Source organism: Oncorhynchus mykiss, chromosome 2 (assembly GCF_057628025.1).
Source record: "Oncorhynchus mykiss isolate SJ-2025 chromosome 2, ASM5762802v1, whole genome shotgun sequence".
Classification (NCBI taxonomy): Eukaryota; Metazoa; Chordata; class Actinopteri; order Salmoniformes; family Salmonidae; genus Oncorhynchus; species Oncorhynchus mykiss.
In genome coordinates, this window is record NC_143023.1 from 77,104,354 (window position 1) to 77,121,303 (window position 16,950).

The window sequence follows — 16,950 nt, forward strand, 5'->3', positions numbered from 1 at the left end:
TTGACATGATCTCTCTTTCACCAAGCTTCCGTCCGGAGGAGGAGAGGAGGTGAGCCTGAGTGGAAACCAGTTGAGGCATCATCATGGCCTCTCTGAGCGTGACAGATACACTGTTCATTATAGATGAAGCACCGGCACAGCATGGGCACTGAGCTCTGAGTTAGTCAGTCAGTCAGTTAGGACCTGCTTCTCAATCTGGATGCTCCCAAAGATATCAGACTCAGACGCTATACACCGTGCCTCCGATCCAACATAGTGAAGGTTTCTTTAGTTGTATGATATGCATGTTGTAATTGTCAACTGTAAATGTATTTGAACACATGTAGGCTTGCATGGTTGTGTTGATATTGTGTGTAGATGTGATATTGTCTAGATGTTTGATAGGGACAAGGAGCTGTGCATTGTGTGTAAACACTCACAATTTGTAAAAAGTATTTTGGTCCATACGTGCTGTGTAGCTGTATTCAAACTGTGTTGTCTGTGTGATCCCTGTACAGAAAGGCTAGATGAGATGCTAGCGCCTCAGGAGCCTGTGACGTTACGTTCCCAGCCCACAGAGGCCGACTACAGAGCTGCCACTGTCAAACAGAGACCTACCGGCAGGAGAATCACACAATCAGAGATCAGTGTGAGTATATTCACACACACACACACACACACACACACACACACACACACACACACACACATGCGCAGAAACAAATCGATGCACATTCTCTCTCCCACCCACCCACGCACTCACACAAACATACATATCTGAACACACATTCTCACATACACACATATTCACATACACACATATTCACATACACACATATTCACATACACAGGCCAACCCTGGTGACACAGACCTACTAGCCGCAGAATAATATCAGCATATATACCCTCCCACACACTCACATACAGTACATTATGTTTTGTGTAAAATGTGTGTGTCTGAAACCAATGTGTATTTCTCTGTGTGTGTGTGTGTGGGTGTGTGTGTGTGTGTTTGTGTTGCAGTCGTTGTTTGAGAGGCAGGGCATGGCATTACATGGTGGGCTCCACCCAAGGATGGAGAGGGCTCATATGCAGCTGCCTAGAGGGATGTCCAGGACCAAGTCATTCGGTAACACCTTTCACCTTTAGTACAGTACTCAATCAATAACTTGACAACTGTAGTGCAGCATATTTGTACTGCTTTAGGCTCTCTATCTAACTCTGACCTTTTTCCCCTGACCTCTCCAGGTGCGACTGAGGAGGACCGTCTGTCAGTTTTGGCTGGAGAACACCGTTTCCCCCGGAGCTCCTCAATGACGGACAGCCTCAGAGACCACTCCCACTCCCATTCTATCCCGCCCCCTCCCCAGACCGCACCTCCTCCTCCCCCTTCCCTCTACTACCTGGACACTGGCCCTCCTCCTGCTTTCTGCCCCCCTCCTCCCCCTGCCAGGGGTCATAGTCAGGGTCATGACCCTGGAGGTCGTTCCAGCTTCAAGCCCTCCTCCCTGGACCTGGACCGGCCCTACGACCCATCACCCCGCCAGTCCTCCCACGCCGAACGCCAGAAGAAGGCAAGGTCAATGATTATTCTACAAGATTCCTCCCACTTACCCGTGGAGCCCACCGACATTCCCCGCCCCTCCGCATCCGCTACACCACCAGAGCGAATCAAACGGAAAGGCCGGGTGATTGACAACCCGTACGCCAATGTTGGCCAGTTTAGTATTGGATTGTACACACCCACCAAGCCCCAGCGCAAGAAGAGCCCTCTGGTGAAACAGCTACAGGTAGGTTATTCTATTTATTCTGATTATTGTTACTATAGCAAGTGAACAAAGTTTATTTTGAAGTTTAAGTTTCTAATTTCTTGTCCTATCTACCCCTCCAGGTGGAGGACGCACAGGAGAGAGCCAGCATCGCCTTGGCCGCTGCCCACTCCCGAGAGACCTCCCCCTCTGGCCGACACCCACACACCCACAGCCACACACACACCAGCCGGGCCGACTACTACCAGCAGCAGCTGAAGGTGGAGCGCGAGCGTACGCGTCTCCAGGGAGAGGCCCTGCTACAGGGGAAAGGGCCGTTCGCTGTCGCTATCGCTGGCGCCGTGAAGGACCGAGAGCGCCGACTAGAGGAGCGGAGGAAATCCACAGTCTTCCAGTCGGTGGGGACCATGGAGGGGGGGTCGGGGTCTGCCCCTGAGCCCCCCTCCTACACCACATCTAGATCCATCGATGAGCGCCTGCTCAGCAGAGAACTAGGCCAGCTGCCACCCCCCGCCCTGGCCCTGCGCCCCTCACCTGGCGGCACTACCTTCATCCACCCACTCACAGGGAAGCCCCTGGACCCTAACTCACCCCTTGCTCTTGCGCTGGCCGCAAGGGAGCGGGCACTTACCTCCCAGAGCCAGTCCCCCGCCAGCAGCCCTGAGCCCAGGACTAAACAGGACAGGGCTGGTGTTGGAGGTCAGGGGGCTTCGCTTTTCATCGAAAGCCAGACCAAAGAGCCTCAGCATGGGGGCGGGAGGCCGGGGTCGCCCGAGGCTAGTAAATCCCAGTGGGGAGTGTCATCACCCGCCTTGCTTCGCCAGGAGATGGAGGGAAGAGGGGAGGAGAGGAAGGAGGAGAGGAGAACGGAAGATAAGAAGAGTATGTTGATCAGTATCATGGACACATCACAACAGAAGACAGCTGGACTAATCATGGTCCATGCCACCAGTAACGGCCAGGCGGTGGGGCTGGGACCAGGGCTGGAGCAAACCCCCACCTCCCTAGCTACCGAGCCCAGTAAACCCTCCCTCAGTCGGGCTCTGTCGCCCAGCCCATCTGCCTCTCAGCCCCAGGCCCAGGGCCAGGGCCCTTCCAGCCCAGCCCAGGCTCCCCTGGCCCAGGGCAGTTCAGAGGAAGATGTGGAGCCTTACACAGTGAGCCTACCTCCAGCCATGCTGTCCTCCAGTGATGAAGAGACCAGAGAGGAGCTGAAGAAGATCGGGGTGCTCCCACCTCCGGATGAGTTTTCCAATGGGTTGTTGACCAATTCACAAGCCCAAGCCCAAGGGACCCCTGTACCCCAGTCTAAATCCATCACTTCCCCTACAACCCCTACTCTCCTCACCCCTTCCACCACCACCCCAAACCCCAGCCTGACCCCCACCCAACCCCAGGGCCCTCCCCTACAGCCTACCCCCGGAGGAGCAGTCGTCTCAGGGAAACCTTCATACCCGGACCAGCCCCATCCTCCAGCCCTGCTGGCTGAGTCTGGTTCAGCAGCAGACTCTGGTGTGGAGGAGGCAGACACACGCAGCTCCAGTGAGAGAGAGCGAGACCACCACCTGGAGACCACTAGCACTGTGTCCACCGTCTCCAGCATGTCCACTCTGTCCTCAGAGAGTGGCGAACCCGCTGACACACACACCTCCTATGCCGACGGGCAGACCTTCGTGCTCGACAAGCCGCCAGTGCCTCCCAAGCCCCGGCTCAAGTCCCACTTTGGAGGCAGTAAAGGCCCGGTCACCTTCAGGGATCCGCTGCTGAAGCAGAGCTCTGACAGCGAGCTGTTATCCCAGCAGCAGGCGGCTTCTCTAGCCGCAGCAGCAGCCGGAGGGGCAGGGCTGGGGCATGGAGGCCTAGGTTCTGGAGGCCTGGGTTCTGGAGGCCTGGGTTCTGGAGGCCTAGGGTCAGGCTCTATATCTGGCCTGGTTGGAGGCCCCGGGAGGCCCCGCTACCTCTTCCAGAGGAGGTCCAAGCTGTGGGGGGACCAGATGGAGGCGCGAGGACCCGGAGTGGGGTTAGGGATGGGGAGTCTGGGGAGTCTAGGGGGGTTGGGGTTGGGGCTGGGGGGTGAGGAGGGGGGGAAACCATCGGTGATGGGGGAACTAAGTTCCAGATTGCAGCAGCTGAATAAGGATACCCGGTCACTGGGGGAGGAGGAGCCACTGGGGTCATCGCTGGACCCTGGGAGGAAGTCCCCTGTGACAGGCGCCAGGTAAGATAGGACAGAGGGAGGCTAACTGAACATGGCCAAACCAACCTTAGGCCCTATTCAAGTACTTCAAGATGCATCATTCTTTCCTCCCTTCCTTCAAGTAATCAAGAATCAAGAAGGAATCCAACACCTTTTGGGTGGATGAAAGCAAGGTTCCATTAGGCTACACAGCTTTTACATATCCACTCAGCTGTTACTGTTCAAATAGTTCCACGTTAGGTTAAAAACAAAGCATCATTTTTTTGTAAACATTGAATTCTAATGATCACTGCTGGGTGTGTTGTGCATGGTTTGCTCTTTCCCATGACGAAGTATTCCACTGCCGCCCTATCCCCTGCACAGCCGACTGCAGTGGTAAGTAAATAAGAAAGACTGAGGGTTGAAGACACACCTAGGCAATGGTACGATGCTAGCGTTAGTCTTCCTTAGCAATGCTAGGTCAAACAGGCCATTAGCGATCCCCATATGGTATCAGCAATATTAAGGTGGGGTAATAGGGTTAGAGTTGAGATTACTCTTAGACATGTTGGTGTGGAACCTTCATCAGAATGCAGCTTCCATCCATGATACCTGTGGAGTGACTGTTTGACACGCCATTTCTTTTATTTTCACTGTTCTACTGAAAGTCCTTTGTATTCCTACAGATGTGACACGGACATGGAAGAGAGTAAACCTTAAGTTTATAGCTTCTAGGGTAAACCCAAGGACATTTTATATTTTTTTCCTAACCAGCCTAACAACTAACCCCATGGGAATGGAATAACCCTACTTACATTTTCAGATTTTTTTATTTGTATTTATCAAACTGCCATGTCAGTTGTTTCCTTGTTTGCATGATCCACTTCCTGACCTCTCAACCAATACAATGAGACATCAGGCTCATCATACAGTAACTAGTAAATTGCTTCCTGTGGAGGGCCATAAAACATGACTATGTGTAATTCCATATATAACCTATATACATTTAGTACTGTATCTCTCTGAGACTCCACCATTATAATGTAAAATCTATATACAGTGCCTTGCGAAAGTATTCGGCCCCCTTGAACTTTGCGACCTTTTGCCACATTTCAGGCTTCAAACATAAAGATATAAAACTGTATTTTTTTGTGAAGAATCAACAACAAGTGGGACACAATCATGAAGTGGAACGACATTTATTTGATATTTCAAACTTTTTTAACAAATCAAAAACTGAAAAATTGTCTGTGCAAAATTATTCAGCCCCTTTACTTTCAGTGCAGCAAACTCTCTCCAGAAGTTCAGTGAGGATCTCTGAATGATCCAATGTTGACCTAAATGACTAATGATGATAAATACAATCCACCTGTGTGTAATCAAGTCTCCGTATAAATGCACCTGCACTGTGATAGTCTCAGAGGTCCGTTAAAAGCGCAGAGAGCATCATGAAGAACAAGGAACACACCAGGCAGGTCCGAGATACTGTTGTGAAGAAGTTTAAAGCCGGATTTGGATACAAAAATATTTTCCAAGCTTTAAACATCCCAAGGAGCACTGTGCAAGCGATAATATTGAAATGGAAGGAGTATCAGACCACTGCAAATCTACCAAGACCTGGCCGTCCCTCTAAACTTTCAGCTCATACAAGGAGAAGACTGATCAGAGATGCAGCCAAGAGGCCCATGATCACTCTGGATGAACTGCAGAGATCTACAGCTGAGGTGGGAGACTCTGTCCATAGGACAACAATCAGTCGTATATTGCACAAATCTGGCCTTTATGGAAGAGTGGCAAGAAGAAAGCCATTTCTTAAAGATATCCATAAAAAGCGTCGTTTAAAGTTTGCCACAAGCCACCTGGGAGACACACCAAACATGTGGAAGAAGGTGCTCTGGTCAGATGAAACCAAAATTGAACTTTTTGGCAACAATGCAAAACGTTATGTTTGGCGTAAAAGCAACACAGCTCATCACCCTGAACACACCATCCCCACTGTCAAACATGGTGGTGGCAGCATCATGGTTTGGGTCTGGTTTTCTTCAGCAGGGACAGGGAAGATGGTTAAAATTGATGGGAAGATGGATGGAGCCAAATACAGGACCATTCTGGAAGAAAACCTGATGGAGTCTGCAAAAGACCTGAGACTGGGACGGAGATTTGTCTTCCAACAAGACAATGATCCAAAACATAAAGCAAAATCTACAATGGAATGGTTCAAAAATCAACATATCCAGGTGTTAGAATGGCCAAGTCAAAGTCCAGACCTGAATCACAAATTCACAAATGCTCTCCATCCAACCTCACTGAGCTTGAGCTGTTTTGCAAGGAGGAATGGGAAAAAATGTCAGTCTCTCGATGTGCAAAACTGATAGAGACATACCCCAAGCGACTTACAGCTGTAAACGCTGCAAAAGGTGGCGCTACAAAGTATTAACTTAAGGGGGCTGAATAATTTTGCACGCCCAATTTTTCAGTTTTTGATTTGTTAAAAAAGTTTGAAATATCCAATAAATGTCGTTCCACTTCATGATTGTGTCCCACTTGTTGTTGATTCTTCACAAAAAAATACAGTTTTATATCTTTATGTTTGAAGCCTGAAATGTGGCAAAAGGTCGCAAAGTTCAAGGGGGCCGAATACTTTCGCAAGGCACTGTATTTTCAGTAACTGATTGGAGATTTAAAGATTATTTTGTGTAGCTCTTTAAAGATGTACAATGTACAGTACATATTCTCTCATTAGGACTGCTAGGTCTAGACTGAGTAAACCTCAGATCATCTCAAATAATTTGATTATGTAATTCTGTACAGTACAGAGATTATAGACCACCTGGAACATGCTGAGTTCTACACTCTGTTCCCAGTTTCCATGGTGACAGCATTGGCCTGCCATCCACAGTCGGCTTTGTTGTATCTAGTCAGTAAATCAGCTCTAAATCTAATAACAGTCAATAAAACACTGTGTGTGTGTGCATGCACGTGTGTGTGCTGGGTTGGTCGATCAGTCAGTCAATGCAAACAAGGTAACACAGGGCCTGGAGGCATGCACTTCCTGAACGCTTCTTCTCATCTCACACACATACACTCACCTCTGATATTTACCTATGACCTGACCTATGACCCTACCAACTGACCCTCTCCACACACACCTCCCTCTCTCCTATGTGCAGTGTTCAGCTGGAGTGGGTAAAAGGTGCCTCTAACCACTGATACTGGATCAAATCGTTTTTTAACACCACGTGGTTTAAGTTACGGATTGGGGGTTGGGTAATCTGATCCTAGATCTGTGGTTATGGTTAACATCTATCTCAAGCTCTCTCTCTCTCCTTAGATTCCTACCATCTCTCTCCTTTCTGCCACCAACCATGTTCACACTCTCCTTCCACTATGGTCTTCTGACTGCTTAAAGGGATAGAACAACCCAAAAGTCTGTCAGATGTCTGATACCAAATAATGAATGGAATCTGCAGACTTCTCCTGATGCATATACAATAGCAGGATCTACACATACTATATATAAGATAATCTATACAATATAATTACATACATGTTGGTTATGGACTACACAACTTTTAGCCAAACTTTTTAGGTATAAAAACATCTGACATTTGTCTGGAGTGAACTGTCCCTTTAACATTCAGAGAGATTGGGCTACATGAACGATCCCTCCCACCCCCTCAATCAGCTTCAAGCACATCAGCAGAGATGCAGTGGGGTAAACTGTCACCAATTGTAGAAATATTAATCCACATTTGCTTGCATTTACATGAATGTGCTTTAGTTGTTATTATTAGTTTGGACTTCCTTAATTTAGTAGCCTTTTATATTTTATGTTGATCACATAATGAATAGTGATTGGTGGATGTAGGTAGGGGATAGTGGCTATAGAGTATAAATCGTTTAGATGTAGTTAGTTAGTGTGAGGCTCAGTTGACCAGCCTTACGGATAGCAATAGTCTTCTATTTCAAATGGATTCCTCTCCTCACCTCCTCACCTTAATCTGCACCGAACTGCTCTGGACAGGTGAAAGCAACATGTGGGATGCCTAATTGGAATTCACTTTCACCTGTCCAGTTCCTATCATATGATGAGGTGACTATTAAGTAAATAAGGGAAGAGGAAAGCGAGAAGAAAATAAGTGATTTTAGGACTATTGAGATGGAACCCTGATGCCTGTGTTTGTCTACTGAGCAGGAGGACCAGTTATGACTACCAGTACCACCCTGACCTCGTTGTGGATAGGAACAGTAGTGGCGGCCTGCGAGCTCGCCTCAACTCTCTCTCCATGAAGCTCAGCAATGTTCTCAGATAAGGTTCTGAGGGACACTACTATTATAGCATTTTATAGAGTAGTTATGGTTAGTCATATAGCATAGCAAAGCAAATGTGTTGGATATTTCACCATGTGTTTGAAGCAAGTATCACATACCGTCAACTCAGCCAATCCCAGAGCTGGACTCTGACATCACCTATATTCCCTCATACCATGATGTCACATGTGTCATGTGACAGAGTGTTCTGATTGGCCCACTCCTCTCTCTCAGTTAATTTCACTCGTCTTGACCTTATCCAATCAACATCAACCCCTTTGCTTCGTCCCGCCCCTAACATCATCCGATACTTATTTTTCTACTGACTTTTCCTTTTCAGTTAAATGAAGGAAAAGCAGAAATTATACACACAGTTATTCTTTCTGTCTCTTCCTCCCTCTCATTCTTCACACAGTTGCAGAACTCACTCGTGTGATTTCTGTGGTGTGATCACTCACTCAGTGTTCCTCCATACATTTAACACCATTCCCTGTCTGTCCCATTCATATGTATCCATACCGCCACAAATGCTATATGTCTCATTCATTCATGTCCACTCATGCTATGTTGTCATAGTTTTAGCTGGTTCAGGAAGTCATGTTTGTCATTGGTTTGAGTTGTGGTCTTGGCCTTCTGTTCTTCTCTGATCTTTGATTTATGTTACATATGTTTCTGTTTGATATCAGTGATTGTGTTGGGGATGGCATTGGTCCACTGACTAATTACTTATCACACATTACACTATACACTTTACTCTACTATACTGTACATTACTATGAGTCTCCATAACCTGAGTTTAAACCCACAAACACACAGAGTCAGGAGACTCTTGCCATTCATCCTGTTTCTTGTTGTTTTATTTTGGTTTGAATTCTTTATTGTTTTGTTCAGTGTTTGAGATGTGAATAGTGTTCTCATTTCTCTCTCATGTGGCCTGCTGGACTCATCGGGTTCTGATTTACTCAACTCTGTTGTCGTTGTCATGTCAAACACACACATACACCATACATAAACACACACTAACACATGCAACATACACACACACACACACACACACACACACACACACACACACACACACACACACACACACACACACACACACACACACACACACACATACACATACACACACATACACACACACACATACATACATACATACATACATACATACATACATACATACATACATACATACATACAAACAAACAAACAAACAAACAAACAAACCATGCATGCACACACACAGACACACAAACATTGGCTTGACATGGCCAGCGGAGTTATCTAAAGCAGCCAGGTGTGACTAGCAGGCTACGTCTCACGGACTGATGCTAACATTCTCTCCCATTGCTCTCTCTCTGCTCACCTTGCATGCTCCGCCACGCTGCACTGATCTGATTGGTCTAGAACTGACTGTACGCCCAGGAGGGCAAGACGACTGTGTAAGTGCGCATGGAGTTCATGTCATCTCACTCCGCCTACCTCTGTAGCTACCAACCCTCTTACGTCTTAAACCCATGCCACATAGCCCTCTCCCAACACACACACACAAATGCCTTGGCTGTTTCCCACCTCTCCACCCCTCCCTCCCCTTAACCCCTCACTCTCTCCTCTCATTCCTGCGGTATTGACTGTTCTTCACCTCAAAGCTCTCAGGACTCACACTGCACTGTGATTTAACAGCGTCAAGCATAGACAAATAATCAAACCATTACTAACATTATCTAACACTGCACACAGAGTACAATCCGTAGTGAGATTCATGGAAAGCACTGGGATGTCGTATGAATACGTTACTTTGCACATCATTTGCAGTGTGAGGACTGAGTTAGTGTTGTAGCTGCCATAGCTCACTCTCTCCTTTCTTTCCCATAGAGAAGACCATTTTTTCCCCCATACAGAGCCCTACCCCTGTCTATTGTAGCGCAATAGAGACATGACCCTTACTCTTACTGCATGCATGGTCAGCTTTTTGACCCAAAATATGCTGACACAAGTAAATAATGTTCACTGCTTCTATTTGTGTATGTTTGCGTGTGTTCTTGTTTGTGTGTGTGGTTGAAGTCATGGTCAGGTTTTGACCAATTATGCTACAGCTCTGTAATTTGTTGGAGGTTACAGGAAGCTTGTATCATGTTCCTGTGACAGGACAGAACCACAAACCCTCCATCACACATCCACATGGCTTTATACTGGGCCATTAAAGAAAAACATGCCATTTCATGTCTATTTGAGAGTCAGGGTAAGGGTTTTAAGAGGGAATATGGCTTCCATGTCAAAGTTAGTTCAGAGTAGAGTTTAAAAATGGGCATCTGAAAAGCTATCCTCCCATGCTGGGAGTCAGGACTTGTTTCTGAGTCTCTATAGAGTTAAGAATGGCCACTAGTGAAACTGTACCAGTTTCTGGGTCCCGTCTGTGAGACTGGAGCTACCATGTTGGCTGACAGTTTCTGAGTCTCAGTGGGATTTAGAATGGGCACCAGTGAAACTGAGCAGTGGGAGCTAAGGAAATGCTGATGAGGACTCTGAGTGTGAGAGGACAACTCGCTTGGCAATGAGACGGAATGAAGTTTCACTAAAGTAATTTACAAAAGAGAGAAGGAAAGTGAGAGAGGGAGTGAAAGATCGAGAGTGATCAGCAGAGGTACTCTCAGTGAATTGCTCTGTCAAAGTGAGCTTGGTGTTGCTGGATCATCTTCCACTAGCTAGACGGTATGCAGCTCTCGTGTCTCATGCGTCCATATGCCAGTGACCGGAGAGAGGAAACCGAAAGAGAACAAAGAAAGATACAAGACAGAGAGACTACAGACAGGGAGACTACAGACAGAGAGACTACAGACAGGGAGACTACAGACAGAGAGACTACAGACAGGGAGACTACAGACAGAGAGACTACAGACAGAGAGACTACAGACAGAGAGACTACTGTGAAAGAGACTACAGACAGAGACAACAGACAGAGACTACAGAGACTACTGACAGAGACTACAGACAGAGAGACTACAGCCAGAGACTACAGACAGAGAGACTACAGACAGAGAGAGAGACTACAGAGAGAAAGTCTACAGACGGAGATGCTACAGATAGAGACTACAAAGAGAGAGAGACTACAGACAGAGAGAGAGACTACAGAGAGAACGTCTGCAGACAGAGATGCTACAGATAGAGACTACAGAGAGAGAGACTACAGACAGAGACTACAGACAGAGACTACAGACAGAGACTACAGAGAGAGAGACTACAGACAGAGATACTACAGACAGAGACTACAGAGAGAGAGAGTACAGAGAGAAAGACTACCGAGGGAATTGCCTTCAGAAAGTATTCACACCTCTTGACTTTTTCCACATTTTGTTGTGTTACAGCCTGGATTTAAAATGGATTACAATTTAGATTTTTGTTCCTGGCCTACACACAATACCCCATAATGTCAAAGTGCAATTATGTTTTTCAATTATTTTACAAATTAATTAAAAATGAAAAGCTGAAATGTCTAAATATGCCTAAATAATTTCAGGAGTAAGAATTTGCTTAACAAGTCACATAATTAATTGCATGCACTCACTCCGTTGGTGATTTTAAAACAGTTACAGAAACTCTGGCTGCGATAGGAGAAAACTGAGGATGGATCAACAACATTGTAGTTACTCCACAATACTAACCTAATTGACAGAGTGAAAAGAAGGAAGACTGTACAGAATAATAATATTGCAAAACATGCATCCTGTTTGCAACAAGGCACTAAAGTAATAATGCAAAAAATGTGTCCTGAATACAACGTGTTATGTTTGGGGCAAATCCAATAGTACCACTCTCTATATTTTCAAGCAAAGTGGTGGCTGCATCATGTTATGGGTATGCTTGTCAAAATCAAATCAAATCACATTTTATTTGTCACATACACATGTTTAGCAGATGTTAATGCAAGTGTAGCGAAATGCTTGTGCTTCTAGTTCCGACAGTGCAGTAATGTCTAACAAGTAATCTAACAATTCCCCAACAACTACATACACACAAACCTAAAGGGGTGAATGAGAATATGTACATGTAAGTATATGGATGCGCAATGGCCGAGCAGCATAGGCAAGGTGAAATAGATCATAGAAAATACAGTATATACAGTGCCTTGCGAAAGTATTCGGCCCCCTTGAACTTTGCGACCTTTTGCCACATTTCAGGCTTCAAACATAAAGATATAAAACTGTATTTTTTTGTGAAGAATCAACAACAAGTGGGACACAATCATGAAGTGGAACGACATTTATTGGATATTTCAAACTTTTTTAACAAATTGAAAACTGAAAAATTGGGCGTGCAAAATTATTCAGCCCCTTTACTTTAAGTGCAGCAAACTCTCTCCAGAAGTTCAGTGAGGATCTCTGAATGATCCAATGTTGACCTAAATGACTAATGATGATAAATACAATCCACCTGTGTGTAATCAAGTCTCCGTATCAATGCACCTGCACTGTGATAGTCTCAGAGGTCCGTTAAAAGCGCAGAGAGCATCATGAAGAACAAGGAACACACCAGGCAGGTCCGAGATACTGTTGTGAAGAAGTTTAAAGCTGGATTTGGATACAAAAAGGTTTCCCAAGCTTTAAACATCCCAAGGAGCACTGTGCAAGCGATAATATTGAAATGGAAGGAGTATCAGACCACTGCAAATCTACCAAGACCTGGCTGTCCCTCTAAACTTTCAGCTCATACAAGGAGAAGACTGATCAGAGATGCAGCCAAGAGGCCCATGATCACTCTGGATGAACTGCAGAGATCTACAGCTGAGGTGGGAGACTCTGTCCATAGGACAACAATCAGTCGTATATTGCACAAATCTGGCCTTTATGGAAGAGTGGCAAGAAGAAAGCAATTTCTTAAAGATATCCATAAAAAGTGTCGGTTAAAGTTTGCCACAAGCCACCTGGGAGACACACCAAACATGTGGAAGAAGGTGCTCTGGTCAGATGAAACCAAAATTGAACTTTTTGGCAACAATGCAAAACGTTATGTTTGGCGTAAAAGCAACACAGCTGAACACATCATCCCCACTGTCAAACATGGTGGTGGCAGCATCATGGTTTGGGCCTGCTTTTCTTCAGCAGGGACAGGGAAGATGATTAAAATTGATGGGAAGATGGATGGAGCCAAATACAGGACCATTCTGGAAGAAAACCTGATGGAGTCTGCAAAAGACCTGAGACTGGGACTGAGATTTGTCTTCCAACAAGACAATGATCCAAAACATAAAGCAAAATCTACAATGGAATGGTTCAAAAATAAACATATCCAGGTGTTAGAATGGCCAAGTCAAAGTCCAGACCTGAATCCAATCGAGAATCTGTGGAAAGAACTGAAAACTGCTGTTCACAAATGCTCTCCATCCAACCTCACTGAGCTCGAGCTGTTTTGCAAGGAGGAATGGGAAAACATTTCAGTCTCTCGATGTGCAAAACTGATAGAGACATACCCCAAGCGACTTACAGCTGTAATCGCAGCAAAAGGTGGCGCTACAAAGTATTAACTTAAGGGGGCCGAATAATTTTGCACGCCCAATTTTTCAGTTTTTGATTTGTTAAAAAAAGTTTGAAATATCCAATAAATGTCGTTCCACTTCATGATTGTGTCCCACTTGTTGTTGATTCTTCACAAAAAAATACAGTTTTATATCTTTATGTTTGAAGCCTGAAATGTGGCAAAAGGTTGCAAAGTTCAAGGGGGCCGAATACTTTCGCAAGGCACTGTACATGTGATATGAGTAATGTAAGATATGTAAACATTATTAAAGTGGTATTATTTAGAGTGGCATTGTATAAAGTGACTAGTGATTAATTTATTAAAGTGTTAAAGTGGCCAGAGATTGGGTCCTAATGTAGGCAGCAGCCTCTCTGAGTTAGTGATTGCTGTTAAGCAGTCTGATGGCCTTGAGATATAAGCTGTTTTTCAGTGTCTCGGTCCCAGCTTTGATACATATAATAAGGACTGAGGAATTTTCAGGATAAAAATAAACTAAATGTAACTAAGCACAGGCAAAATCCTAGAGGAAAACCTGGTTCAGTCTGCTTTCCACCAGACACTTGGAGATTAATTCACCTTTCAGCAGGACAATAACCTAAAACACAAGGCCAAATCTACACTAGTTGCTTACCAAAAAGACAGTGGAGTTACAGTTTTGACTTAAATCTACTTGACCATCTATGGCAAGACCTAAAAATGGTTGTCTAGCAATGACCAACAACCAATTTAACAGAGCTTGAAGAATTTTGAAAAGAATAATGGGTAAATGTTGCACAATCCAGGTGTTCAGAGCTCTTAGAGACTTGCCTAGAAAGACTCACAGCTGTAATCGCTGCCAAAGGTGCTTCTACAGAGTATTGACTCAGGGGTGTGAATACTTATGTAAATTAGATATTTCTGTATTTCATTTTCAATAAATTTGCAAAAATTCTACAAATATGTTTTCACTTCGTTATTACTGGGTATTGTGTGTAGATGGGTGAGAAAAAAAATAATTTAATCCATTTCAAATTCAGACTGTAACGCAACAAAATGTTGTCAAGGGGTGTGAATACTTTCTGAAGGCACTGTAGAACACATTTTTGCTCTGTCACATGCTTTACCATGTTCCGGTTCCAGAATGTTTCAGTATGTTCCGGTTCCAGAATGTTTCAGTATGTTCCGGTTCCAGAATGTTTCAGTATGTTCCGGTTCCAGAATGTTTCAGTATGTTCCGGTTCCAGAATGTTTCAGTATGTTCTGGTTCCAGAATGTTTCAGTATGTTCAGGTTCCAGAATGTTTCAGTATGTTCCGGTTCCAGAATGTTTCAGTATGTTCCTCTCTCCTGAGCCCAAGGAGAGTGGGCCATTCTGTAGTAGGCCTTTAAGTCATGATCCAACTAAATAGTTGAAGATACTGAAGCTTTTGAACTTTCTGTGAGTTTACGTAGCTTGCTCTCACTAACAGTCATTAACCCTGCAGACCACATTGAGTGGCTTGATGTTCCAAAGGCTCCACAGATCTAATAGCTCTTGTGGCTCTCTTCTACTTGTGTGAAGCTTTATAGATAAAAACACGGTCATGTTGTTCTAATATCTCTTTACCTCTGGCTTTCTTTCTCTACATCCCATTGCGCTTGCTCTCTCTGTACCTTTCTTTCTCTGTATCCCTCTCACCCTCTTCCCCTTTTAACCCTCTCTCTTTCTCTTTCTCTTTCTCCATATTTCTCCCCTCCAGACTTTTCAGCAGTCTAGGAGAGCTCCACACCATTTCCCAGAGAAGCTACGGCACCACCTACACCATCCGGCCTGGCAGCCGCTTTCCCGTTACACGCCGCACTCCAAGCCCTGGCTCGGGCTCCCCGGATCGGGGTGACCCCCTCAGTCGACTCCCAGGCTTTGGCCTACCCACCTCACCCACCATGCCGCACCACACCATCCTCAAGTCGTCCAGCCTCAGCCTGCACCATGAGCCCAAAGAGGTACGTTTCGTTATGAGGAGCTCCAGCGCCCGGTCCCGCTCCCCCTCCCCGTCCCCTTGTCACTCCCCCGGGCTGGGCTCGCCCCTCCTGGCCCTCAGGCCCTTCCACCAGAAGCCCCTCCACCTGTGGAACAAGTACGACGTTGGAGACTGGCTGGAGAGCATCAACCTGGGGGAGCACAGGGCCGGCTTTCAGGAGCACGAGATCGAGGGCTCGCACCTCCCGGCACTCACCAAGGACGACTTCGCTGAGCTGGGGGTGACGCGCGTGGGACACCGCATGAACATCGAACGAGCACTTAAACAACTGCTGGAGAGCTGACCCCTGCTATGAGAGAGAGAGGGGGATAGAGAGGGAGAGAAAGAAAGGGAGATGGAGAGAGATAGATGGGGAGAGGGAGATGTGGAGAGAGAGAGCGAGAGAGAGAGAGAGAGAGAGAGAGAGAGCAAGAGAGAGAGGGAGATGGAGAGTGACAGAAAGAGAAAGAGAAAGAAAGGGAGATGGAGAGACAGAGGGAGATGGGGAGAGAGAGAGAGAGAGAGAGAGAGGGAGATGGAGAGAGAGACAGAAACAGAGAGAAAACAAGAGAGAGCTTTTAAACTAGCTCCATTTTTAGGTGCAGCTAGTTTTCATTTTTAGGTGAATTTGTTTTCATTTGGATGTTTCGGAAAGTGTACATTTTTGTATTAATACTCTGCTCTCAGCACTGCACTGAATGAGTAGGTGTTCTATATATATTTTTTCCCTAACCCTACCACCCCTCCCCAAATTGGAGTAAACTAATGAAATATATTTTCCTTCTTTATTAAATTCCCATAAGCCTACCACCCCTGCCCTAATTGGAGTAAACTAATGGATAACAATACTTAGACTTCTACTTCGAATAAATTCTTTGCAGGAGCGAATCTTGCAACAGCTTCTGTTGTTGCTCCTCTAGTCACACCTTTAACCTCTCCGACAGACCATTCCTTCTTTGTACATCTCCTTCTCTTCCTCCCTCCAGCCCTTCCCTCTATCTCTTTGCCTGCTGTTTTTTTGGCCTCTGAAGGATTCCCCGTTTGCATGAAGAAGGAGGAGGATGAATCTCTAACCATAAGGAAAGTTCAGAGATCCGCTCAGCGACAGCGAACACAGGAGTATAGACACAGTACTGATCTAGAACTAACATAATGTTGACATACTGACAGTACTGACATGGGCCTCTCTCCTCTCTGCCTGGCATTGGAATTAAACT

The 16,950-nt window shown here is 45.7% G+C and overlaps 1 protein-coding gene across 5 annotated transcripts in view; it reads left to right on the forward strand.

Annotated features, from left to right (window-relative positions):
* LOC110502025 (SH3 and multiple ankyrin repeat domains protein 3) overlaps positions 1-16,469 on the forward strand; it is a 269,703-nt gene extending 253,234 nt beyond the window's left edge. Inside the window, exons 19-26 of one of the 5 annotated variants that reach the window (XR_016488450.1) lie at positions 26-49; positions 498-628; positions 1,003-1,108; positions 1,228-1,769; positions 1,871-3,966; positions 4,611-4,660; positions 9,649-9,683; positions 15,473-15,610. Coding sequence is in view for 4 of the 5 variants with exons in the window: in XM_036955942.2 (XP_036811837.2) it covers positions 26-49; positions 498-628; positions 1,003-1,108; positions 1,228-1,769; positions 1,871-3,966; positions 15,473-16,037 (3,464 nt within the window). In the remaining variant the exon portion in view is untranslated. Of the gene's footprint in view, positions 1-25; positions 50-497; positions 629-1,002; positions 1,109-1,227; positions 1,770-1,870; positions 3,967-4,278; positions 4,428-4,610; positions 4,661-9,648; positions 9,684-15,472 lie in introns of those variants that run through there. The other 4 variants (XM_090208339.1, XM_036955942.2, XM_090208332.1 and 1 more) reach the window with 4 other exon arrangements.
* Positions 16,470-16,950: the final 481 nt, after the last annotated feature.